The sequence below is a fragment of the Desmodus rotundus genome, chromosome 3 (genome assembly GCF_022682495.2).
Source record: "Desmodus rotundus isolate HL8 chromosome 3, HLdesRot8A.1, whole genome shotgun sequence".
NCBI lineage: Eukaryota > Metazoa > Chordata > Mammalia > Chiroptera > Phyllostomidae > Desmodus > Desmodus rotundus.
In genome coordinates, this window is record NC_071389.1 from 154992786 (window position 1) to 155004694 (window position 11909).

Here is an 11909-nt window from a genome sequence, read left to right on the forward strand (position 1 = left end):
CTTAGATTCAATTATTGATAGATGTGTATTTATTGCCATTTTATTGCTCATTTTTTTCATCTTCTTAAAGGAGACTCTTTAACATTTCATATAATACTGCTTTGGTGATGATAATATCCTTTAGTTTTTTCTTGTCTGGGAGCCTTTTATCTGTCCTTTGATCTAAATGACAGGTTTGCTGGGTAGAGTAATCTTGGCTGTAGGTCCTTGCTCTTCATCACCTTGAATATCTAATGACAATCCCTCCTGGCCTGCAAAGTTTCTTTTGAGAAATCAGCTGACAGACTTATGGGAACTCCCTTGTGGTAACTAATGGTGTTTTCTCTTGCTGCTTTTAAGATTCTCTCTTTGTCTTTATCCTTTGGCATTTTGATTATGATGTGTCTTGGTGTGGGCCTTTTTGGGTTCATCTTGTTTGAGACTCTTTGAGATTCCTGGACTTGTATGTCTATTTTCTTCACCAAGTTAGGGAAGTTTGCTGTCGTTATTTTTTCAAATAGGTTTCCAGTTTCTTGCTCTCTTCTCCTTTTGGCACTCTCATGAAGCAAATATTGGTATGCTCAAAGTTGTCCCAGGGGCTGCTTTCACTCTCCTCATTTTTTTCTTCTTGTTGTTCTACCTGGGTATTTCTTGCCTCCTTATATTCTAAATCACTACTTGGTACTCGACTTCATGTACCCTTCTGTTGATTCCCTATAAATTGTTCTTTCTTTCAGTTAGTGTATCCTTCATTTCTGACTGGTTTTTTTTATGGTTTCCATGCCCTGTGTTTTGCTGTTGAAGTTCTAATTTCACCTGCTGTTCCCCTATGTTCATTGAGCATCCTTATAACCAGTGTTTTGAACCTTGTATCTAGTAGATTGCTTGTCTCCATTTTGTTTCGTTCTTCTTCTGGAGTTTTGAACTCTTCTTTCACTTGGGCCAGGTTTCTTTGTGTCCTGACTTTGGCCACCTCCCTGTGTTTGTTTCTATGTATTATGTAGAGTTGCGATGACTCTCTGGTTTGGTAAAATAGCCTAATGTAGTAAGTGTCGTATAGGATCCAGTGGTACAGCCTACCCTACAACCCATAGTGTCCAGTGGGTGGAGGTGTACCCATTGTGTGGGCTGTGTACACCCTCCTCCTGTAGTTGAGCCTTAATTGGTATTGGCAGTTCAATGGGAGGGATTTACCCAGGCCAGTCAGCTGCAAGGATTGACTGTGACCACAGATCACCAACCTTCGACCACTGTGGAGGATCTGCTATGCAGGGACTCACTCCACAGAGCAGGACTTACTTCAGCAGAGAGCTCAGTCTGCCCCTTGAGTGTGCTCACTGATTCTGCCCCTTGAGCGGTTGCTTATGGAGGTGGCAGGGTGGTGGTGCTGCACTGTGGTTGTGGCTTTCCACTGGGTGTGCAGGCTCTGGTGCCTCCTGAGAGGTGCAGGCAAAGGTCAGCCACCACCTGTGTTCTGACTGGAGCCACCTGGCATAAGCTACAGAATGATCTGCAGTTAACTGCTACTTGTGCCAGATTTGGAGGTGTCCAAATAAGTCCAAGGTGTGAACCAAGGCTGGCTGATGTTAGTGCTGGGCCTGGGGCCACTTAGCAATAGGCATGGGGCAAGCTGAGGCCAGATGCTGGTTATTTGAGAGAATTTAGGAATATCTGAAGCATGAGCCAAGAAAAGCCACTTGTATGAAACAGCTTTGGTGGGTCGAAAAGTTGGGTTGGGCAGAATCTCAGGAAATCACCAGGGTAAGGCAAATAGTGTGAAGCAGCCTGATAGAGACTCAGATATGGCACCTGCCAGTTTGTTCTCTAGCCCTGTTGGGGGGAGGGTGGGAGCATTCAGAAAAGGAACAGTGGCCTCTGACAGCATTTTGTCTGGGAGAAAGCTGCTCCCCAGTTCTTGCCATGATGCTGGACACTTCATTCTCTCCCTGTGTGCCTTTCAATCTGCTGCTCCTGTGCTGGCGCTCAGAGGGAGTGAGTCCACGTTAGTCTGTGCACAGGCCCTTTTTAGCGGAACTTGCTAGGCTTTGCTTTACATGTGACTTGTCAAGAACAAAGATACGAGGAGACACACTTATGTTATTTCTTTCTATGTTATTATGGAGCTGTAAATCTTTCCAGGAATATATTGGGAAGGGAACAAAGGGGAAATTGGGTTTCACAGTACCAAAAGGGGCTCCCCCAGAATGCAGTAGAATATTTGCTAGTGGTGAGATAGGTCGGTTTACACTTTGTGCATAGACAAAAGTAAAAGAGTGAGGAGGAGGAAGAAAGAGGAAAGGTAGAAAGGACAAGGAATGAGCAATGGTTGTAGAAATGGCCAGTGAAGCTGTACCAATTTTCATGGGTGGTGACTGGGCCCCCCGTGGATGGATGTCATCTGGTCTATGGAAGCTTGACTGGAAATCTGACTTGACTGGAGTCAGAAGAACTAAGGCTTCTGTTTTGGAAAAGAATGAGTGCTGAGATAGCTGCATGGTGACAGCTCTTCTGACGTCCTCTTCTTTCCTGTAACTTCCTCCTGGTGAGGCAGTGGAGGCCAGGTTAGAAGGTCATTCTGGGCTTCCTGGCCAGCACCCTCCTGAGAGCTGCCTTCACCTCCTGGTTCTTCAGACTGTAGATGAGGGGGTTTAACAGAGGGGTCACCACACTGTACTGCACAGAGAGCACTTGCTCCAGGACTGAGCCAGATGCTGGAGTCATGTACCTGGAAGGTAATTGCACAAAGGGATAAACTAGGCTCAGGACAATGGCCACAGCACTGTTGGCAGCTGCTGTCCATCCTATCTTGGAGAATCTGCAAAGAGGGTCCTCAGGGCTGAGCCGAATATCACTGGTAGCAGCACGTGGAAATGACTCTGTGGTCAGTGAGAAGTCAGGCATCTCTGCCTTCAAAGGCCTCCAAACATGCATGATCTTATGCAGAATATTACAGAAGCTGCACTGGGGAAAAGTTAGTTTTCAGGCAGATTAAGTGCTGCAGGTGCAAGCAGAACTAATAATAATTCCATGCATCTCCCCAGCACTTCATACTCTTCAAAGCATGTTTCTGTATTAGCTATGAATAATATGAGGAATTTTTATCTTCTTTTCCCAATGTATACAACTACATCTTCTCAACTTGTGATCATTGTTCCTTACAAAACTGTATGCTTAGTTCAATAAAGCTGTCATTGTTCTCAACATCCAAAGTCTGGGAGCTACCCTCAGAGTCATAGCACATTAGTTTTATAATGCTTAGTGCAACAAACATTTATCTTAAGGTGCCTTTTTCTCTGACTCAGAAAGGAAGCATGCTTCTTAAATAATGGGAAGTATAAAAGTGAGTTAAGTGCAATCCATGAATCCAAAATAATAAGGCTAAAATTTTGGATGCATCATGTTGAATGCCAGTGACAGTGTTGCCCGAAGAAGCATTATTATTATTATTATTATTTTTAAACAGTGGTACCATCGTCATTGAAATGTTCTCTGTGGGTGCTGGTGTGTTTGGTTGAAAAGATATTTGTTTTACACTGATTTTTCATTCTCTAATTTATTTCTCCCAAAAATAATTTTTGTGAGATAGGTAGGAGAAATTCTATTGTCCCCCAATGGCATACGAGGAAACGGAGATAGAGAGATGATGACAATTATTCACAGGCTCAGGTGAGCTCTCCCAGACAATTCTTTACCATCCTCTTCCAGCCATGGCTTTGCTCCAAGTCTCAAGCAGGTGAGAGAAACATGGAACAATTTGTGCAAGTCCACCCCTATTTTACTAATGGAGAGCACACACCATAATTATTGTGTCTCCTAGTAAGCGAGGACTCATCAGCTGTAGTTGTTTATGTTTGAGAGAAGCATGGTAGAGAACAGCATGAGGTTTGAGGTCAGTGAGACTTATTTTAAATTATTGCTCCATAACTGTCTGGTCCTGGGACCTTCAAAAATTACCTGATAATCCTGAAACTCAGGTTCCTTACTTGAAAGTGGGGTTAATATTTCTCTTGTAGCATGATACATACTAAGCTTGATCATGTAAAGCAGCTGGTGTCTGGCAGGTGTCTAATAGATAGTTATAGCATAAATAGGCTTTGGAGATATCATCTTCCCACAGAAAAGATGGGATCTATTTCAAGGATATGTTTTATTTTTAATCTTGCACTGAATAAATATCTACTGAACTTTAAACAAGGTTTCCTGATTTCCTTTACGAGAACTCCCAAATCATAGGTTAATGAAAGTAGGAACAATTTTAGTTCTTGTATAAGCTCATTTTTTAGAGTAGCCCACTGAGGTCTGAAAAAGAAAAGGGATTTTTTCTAATTCACAGTTAGTCTACAGTGGAGCCAAAACTAGAACGTAGCTTCCTGAATTCCATCTTGAGTATTATCCTGGTACTTTGCAATGTTCTGTTCTACAGATGAAGGCCACTGAGGGTAAGAAATATCCTATGTTTACTTTCAGGAGGTATAGTATGACATACCTGATAAATCCTGAACCATAAAATATGATGAGCACAAGAACATGAGAAGAGCAAGTGGAGAAGATTTTGCTCCGACCCGAGGTAGAGTTGATGCCCAGGGCTGTCATGATGATGCGGGTGTAGGAACCCAGCAATAGGACAAGGGTGCCAAAGCCCAGGAACACCATGGTTGTCAGGATGGCGGCATTGCTAATGTAGGAGTCAGAACAGGCCAACAGGAGCACTGGAGGAAGCTCACAGAAACAACTGCTGATGAGGTTGGGGCCACAGAAGTGCTGCTGAGCCAGGAGAAGGGTGTTTACTAGGCCAGTCCCCATTCCTATGGCCCAGGATGCTCCCACCAGGCCAATACATACTTTCCTGTTCATAGCCACCATGTACAACAGTGGGTGGCACACAGCCTGGAACCGGTCATAGGCCATGACTGCAAGGAGGCACGCTTCAGTGGCTCCAGAAAATATGACCAAGGAAATCTGGGTGAAACACTCAGGAAGGGTGATAGTCTTCCACTTGGAAAGAAGGTTCTCGAGCAGTTTAGGCACAATGATTGAGGAATAGAAAGCATCGAGGAAGGAGAGGTGACTCAGGAAGAAGTACATGGGGCTGTGCAGATGGGAATCAGCTCTGATCACCAGCAGCATCAGCAGGTTCTCCATGAGGGTCAGGAGGTAAATCACCAGGAACAGTACAAAGAGTATTGCCTGGATCTGAGGGTTGTTGGATAGTCCTAGGAGAACAAATGCAGTGACGGTGGTTATGTTGCCAATTTCCATGGAGCAGTCAAGTTTTCCTTCAGAGGGACACAAATGGAAAAGAATGCTCAAAAGGGTCCAGTCTCAGAAGATGCCTGGTGATGAGGCATTGTGAGTCAAGCTTCACGGCAGACCCAGGAGAGATCATGCAGCAAAGGCAGCCCTGCCTTGTTGGACCTCATCAGCCCTTCCCAGCTTAAGGCAGTAACCTATTGGCCAAGGTGGAGAGGTGGGAGAAAGAGTGCAGATAATGAGACCTAGGAGGGAAAGAGAAGAGAGCAGAGATTATCCCGACTGGAGAAGGAAAGGACAGGGGTTGGTAACAGATGCCAGAGCACTGAGAGGGTCATTTCTCCAGCTTCTCTGGCTCCAAAAGGAACTGAGATCAAACCACAGGAGGGCTGACTGGCTTAGTGAGTGAGTAGTAGTAAAGGTTTGGCTGACCATCTGGCTGACAGACCATGAGGATTATTTGAAAGATTGTTAGGGGTATTGTGACAGCTGATGATGGCACAAGACCTTTCTCATGCCACTGTAAATGTGTGAGTTAAAACAACACCACCAACAAAACAAATTCATTAAGAGAAAACAGTCCGGGAGAACCATGCAATTTCTAAAGTCCATTTCAACTTAGAAATGCTAAATATTGCGGAACGATCTTCCTTGGCCTTTTGTGGTACTAAGCAGAAAATTCCTCGTCTTCTGTGCCAACCCAAGCAGAAGTGGTGCACAGGGGTGCTTACTGGTTTCACAAAGGTGGGCATGAAGGAGTCCTCAAAATGGAAGTAAGGGTTGTGCACACCAAGTCACTCCAAGGCCTTCCCATCCCAGGGTAGGTGTGAATCTGTAATTTGCCCTGAATTTCAGGCTTTAACGAGACAGTCTGCAAAGACTGCCTATTCCCTGAGTTGGTACCAGGAGATTCGTATAAAACCAAGTCAAACTTGGACCGTATTCTCCACATTATAGGGATTGCAAAAGCTGAAGCAAATAAACAAACAAATAAATAAGACAAAAGATAAAAGAACACACAGATCATATGGTAAAATGGAACATTGTAGGGTTTAGTCTAGATCAGAGGAAGGCAAAATGGTCAGCCCTCCCTCCTGGATGGTAAATGAGGATCTAATTTCTATTCATGGCTGCATGTTCACAGGTTCCCAGAATGGACAGTTTTTGGAGAAGATCGATTTTAATAAGAAGGAGATTTCTCTTCCCCTGGGCTCCCTAGGCCAACAAGAGATGCTGTCAGTGGAGGATGCCTGAATGGCATCTGTTCCAACACTGGAGCAAAAGCCACAGACATGGTTAGAGCTGTGGCTTCCCTGACCTTGTCCTTCCTTTAGGAGACACAGGGATGGAACTTCTGAACAGGGAAATGTCCCTGTAGTCTTTCTGTGCAAAGGGAAGGCTTTTTGGCTCTGCTGCCCAAGTAACAATGGCCGGAGGGACTTGATCCTGGCTAGACCTAGAGAGTGAGAGAGGTCCCTGGAGAGGCCCTTAGGCAGAGGGCCTGCTCTGAATCTGAATGAGTTCTCCAGGGCCAACTCTTCCCTCAGCATCAGTCTTATTTCAGGGGGTTGCATCATATGAGCAGGGCCCTAAGGTGGCCAATAATTTGTAAAGATAGAAATATGGAGTTCCAAGGTTTTCTAGTCCTAAATGTTAAAATTCCCTCCCTCTCTCATAGCCTGCCTCCCGTCCCTTCTCTCTTCCTCCCTGCCTCTGTTCTTCCCTTCCTTCCCATTTTCTTATTTTTATATTTATATTTGTGATCATAAAAATATGGTAATGATAAAACAAAATAAAAAAGATATTGAAGATATGTAAAATGAAAAAGTTATTAAAGATATTTTAATGAGAAAAGAAGAAAATGAAAATTTAATATGTCATCCAAAATTAATTCATGCATTTATTGCAGTTCAAATGAAATCCAAATAGATGAAAAACTTTAAAACAAAATTTTAATTGTGGTAAACACTTTTTATTATAGACACGTTTAAACATATACAGAAGTAGAAAGTATATGTTAAGTGGTGTGTGTTTTCGGGATATCACATTTTCATTTGATTATCCATGGAAGTCACCAAAGAATCTACCTGCAGCATCACCAGGCAGGGAGTCATACCATTAAGGACAACTGGAGTACCACTTTGACTGTTCCAGAGGTTTAGCTGTTGGCTTGTTCTCTTTTCATAGACTACAACTGTGCAGATCCAACATTTATATATTGCAATATGATTGCCATTGTAGTGGTAACAGTACCTCCACCACGTTAAATAATTAGCATTTGTAGTGGTTATGTCCGTGTGAGAAACATCTAAAGCAGTAGAGAATTTTTTGAGTTTATTTGAGCCAAACTGATGACAATTGCCAGGAAGCAATATCTCAGTGAATTGAGAAAAATGCTCCAGAGCATGGCAGTTTTGCAGCTTATTTTATAGATTAGAGTAAAAGGAAGTGATGTAAGGAGGCAGGAGATTCAGGGGGCAGGAGAAAGCAAGGCAGAGATTGAATAAGAAGCAAAATGGAGAGCCACATACTTTTAGGTTGGTGGATACAGAACAGGTAATAATTAACATGCACAGCAGGTAAGCTGGTAGGTGGGACCAAGATAACACTGAGGGGCTCTGTGGTCTCCTGCTCTGGTGCCTGTGGTCATGCCCTGAGGGGTCTAGAGAAGAGATTACTCTGAAGTTCCAGAGGTGTGTTGTTTTAGATGCAAAAGGACGATAGACAGGCTCACTAGGGGCAAAGATTGACCTTTGGTAAGGAAGCTGCAGGCCTAGGATGTGACCACCTGCTGTGACCTGCCTTTAGTTAGAAATGTTTATGTTCAGACCATTCCATGTGATTACTTTTGTTCTCTGAGTTGGTAAGGCCCACCTCGCAGGCCTTCTCTGAACTTGTCAGGGTTAGTATATGGGCCCCTTTTCCATCCACAGTTAGAGTAGTTAAGTTCTAGTCTCTCAGTGAGTGTTATAATTATAGTAGACTTTTGTTGTCTATATTCATTGAACTGTGCATTGGAGCTCTTGGAGTTACTCCTCATTGCAAGTTTTCACCCTCAAACACGATCTGCCCTGTTTCTCCACACCCCATCTGCTCGTAACCACCAATTACTGTCTGTTTTTATGCGTTTGCCTTTTTTAGATTCTACATATAAGTGATACCACACATTACCTGTCTTTTGCTGACTTGTCTCACTTAGCATAATGTTGTCAGTTTCCATCATGTTGTGAGTGGCAGGATGTCCTTCTTTCTCATGGCCAAATAGTACTCCACTGTATACCACATTATTCATTGTGTACCACATCTGCTTTATCCATTCTTCTGTTGATGGGCACTTAGGTTATTTCCATATCTTGGGTATTGTGAATAATGCTGCAATAAACATGGGAGTCCACATGGGGTATCTTCGATACCCTGTATTTATTTCCTTTGGGTATAAACTGAGAAGTGGGATTGCTGGGTCATATGATAGTATTATTTTTAATTTTTTGAGGAACTTCTGTATTGTTTTCCATAGTGGCTAAATCAACTTGTATTCCCTATGACATAGATACCCTACATTTGATAATACCTACCAATAATGGCATCGGACACCTTTGACAAGGATAGCAGATTCTGTGATACTACCTTTAGTTATCACCAATTCTCTCCTTCCCTGGCTATATAAAAATTTATAATGCAAATGAATGAGATCCCAGGAAAAACACACAAAAGCATGGAGTGCCTGGAAGCTGAAGAAACAGATCTCATTTCTCTGTTGGTCTTCTGCTTCAGCAGTAGACTTGCTGACCTTTCCTCTGTGCCTGTCTGAGCCCGGGTGAGAAGACCTGGAAGAGCTGAGAAGGCAGAGAAGGCAGGTTGAAATGTAGCAACCTGCTTCCCCACTGCTTTACATGACAAGAATATGTGAATTTTCAAGGGGGGAGACATTGCTTATCTTGGTAGAGAGATGGCTTTAGACTCTCACACTTGTCACATCCCATGTGGTTTTTGGGGTTGGATTCCTCTGTAGGAAGAGCCTATGGGGTGTTGCTAGTTTTAGAGAAGGGGTAGGATAGAGGAGAGTGAAGAGGAGTCAAGTGTTCTAGGTCAGGGAACCTTGCAGTAGAAGGATCAGCAGGGTGTTCCCAAAACTCCCACATCCTAGCTCTAGAGCCGATGATTGCAGAACTGCTGACTGGAAGTCATTTTTTATCAGCCAGTGGTACAGAGATCACAGATGAACAATGAACAGTGAGAGGATTTCTGTCCAAGGTGGAGGCATAGGTAGAAATGCTTTGTTTCCTCACACAACCAAAAGAAAGTAGGAATGAATTGAAAAACAAAAAACAAGCAGAATGCCAGAAAATCAAACTGCATGGAATTTTGACAACCAAAGAGTTAAAGAAACATTCATGCAGACTGGTAGGAGGGGCAGAGACTGGAAGCCGGGTGCAGAGGATGCCCAGCAAGGCAAATGACCATGCAGGAGAGGTGGGGGCTGGCGGACCAGGTGGTTCCACATTTTTGCATTGATAAGCAGGAGGAACAACTGGGGAGCCAGACACACCACGAGACCCAGGGTTTCAGCACGGGAAACTAAAGACTGAAAACCTATGGTTGTAAAAGCATGTGGGGTTTGTGAAGGTGGGAGAAACTCCCAATCTCACAGGAGAGTCTGTTGGAGAGGCTCACAGGGTCCTAGAAGGTACACAAACCCACACACCAGGGAATCAGCACCTGAAAGGGCACAAACTGTGGGGAGCTAGGGAAGTGACAGAAAGTGAGGCAAGAGCTGAGCAAGCGGTATTGTTCCTTCTCAGACCCCCTCTCCCATAGACAGCGTCACAGCGCAGCAAAGAGGGTTAGCCCAACCCAGTGAACACCTAAGGCTCTGCCCCTTCCTACATAACAGCTATACCAAGACCAAAAATATGGCTCAAAGAAAGAACAGATCAAAGCTCCAGAAAAAATACAACTAAACAATGAAGAGATAGCCAACATATCAGATGCACAGTTCAAAACACTGGGAATCAAGATGCTCGCAGGAATGTTTGAGTATGGTTGCAAAATAGAGGAAAAAGTGAAGGGTATGAAAAGTGAATTAATGAAAAAAATACAGGGAACCAACAGTGTAGTGAAGGAAACTGGGACTCAGATCAATGGTTTGGAGCAGAAGGAAGAAATAAATATTCAACTGGATCAGAATGTAGATTCCGGAATTTAAAAAAATGAGGAGAACCTTAGGAATCTCCAGGACAACTTTAAACTTTACAACATGTGAATCATAAGGGTGCTAGGAGGAGAAGAGGGAGAGCAAGAAATTAAAAACTTATTTGAAATCATAATGAAGGAGAATTCCCCAATCTGGCAAAGGAAATAGACTTCCAGGAAGTCCAGGGAGCTCAATGAGTCCCAAAGAAGTTGGGCCCAAGGAAGTACACACCAAGGCACATCATTAATTACATTACTCAAGATTAAAGAAAAGGAGAGAATCTTAAAAGCAGCAAGGGAAAAGGAGACAGTCACCTACTAAGGAGTTCCCATAAGATTATCAGCTGATTTCTCTAACGAAATCTTGCAGAGAAAAAGGGGCTGGAAAGAACTGTTTGAAGTCATGAAAGGCAAGGACCTACATCCAAGATTACTCTATACAGCTAAGCTATTTAGAATGGAAGGGCAGATAAAGTGCTTCCCAGATAAGGTCAACTTAAAGGAGTTCATCATCACCAAGCCCTTATTACATGAAATGTTAAAGAGACTTACATAAGAAAAAGAAGAAGATCAAAACTATGAACAGTAGAATGACAACAAACTCACAACTATCAACAACTGCACCTAAAGCAACAAAAACAAAAATGGAACAGAAACTAGGCAAACAACTAGAACAGGAACAGAATCACAGAAATCACATGCAGGGTTATCAGTGGGGAGGGGTGGGTAGTCATGTTCCACAGGGGGAGCTGACACCACCTTTACCCACCTATCAATATGTAACTCCCTCACCCCAATGCTGCCAACTATGTAAGTCCCCAGGACAAAGGCCTGATAGTCTGGCCACCCCTGCTCTTGCTGCCCTTTCTTTTTGTCACCCAAGCCTATGCTTTTCACCATTACCTCAGCAAGGCTGGTTCTACTCCATGAGAACTTATCACAAAAAATAAAAAAGAAAAGAGGCAGAAAAAAGGAGGGAAGAAGAGGGGAGAACTCTTTAAACAATTGCTAGATAAATGATTGAGTGAAATGGGGAAACACTGCAAATGTTTAATAGGAAAATTGTTAAATAAGCGGACCTTTGTTTCTGATAAAATATAATATAGACTACAATATTATTGAAAATGTAGAATTTTTATTTTATGATAAGTAAAATGACAGACAAAATTCTTATAAATTATAGTTCCAGCTATGTATGAGAATGCACCCTAAAGACATTGGTCATAGAAAAATTGGGCTGAGGTATACTTAAATGTTAACAGTGGTTTTCACTGTGTACTATAACAATGTTTCTGTAGTTAATAATTTATAATTAAAAATATAAAGAAAAATATTAATATTTACACAAATCAATAAACTTATGATTTCAACATAGTCAAAAGTAAAGTAAAAAATCATTTAAACTGCTTAGCAGAATCCATGAAATATTTTCAGTCTTGTGGTCTGTAATGTGGAAAATAACAAATAGCTGTTTACATGCTTCATAA

General features: G+C 42.6%; 1 protein-coding gene across 2 annotated transcripts; it reads right to left on the reverse strand.

Moving 5' to 3' along the window:
* Positions 1-2075: 2075 nt before the first annotated feature.
* LOC128780617 (olfactory receptor 8S1-like) lies at positions 2076-6621 on the reverse strand. Of its 2 annotated transcripts, XM_053921979.1 has the most exons (3): positions 6548-6621; positions 4466-5474; positions 2076-2704 (listed from the first exon to the last, which is right to left on the reverse strand). In XM_053921979.1, exons 2-3 carry the CDS (start codon positions 5236-5238, stop codon positions 2542-2544), a joined length of 936 nt encoding a protein of 311 aa, XP_053777954.1. In that variant the 5' UTR covers positions 5239-5474; positions 6548-6621; the 3' UTR covers positions 2076-2541. The 2 variants fall into 2 exon arrangements, with proteins under 2 accessions (XP_053777954.1, XP_053777953.1); XM_053921978.1 differs by lacking the exon at positions 6548-6621 and having other exon boundaries at positions 4466-6347.
* Between the last annotated feature and the right edge of the window lie 5288 nt (positions 6622-11909).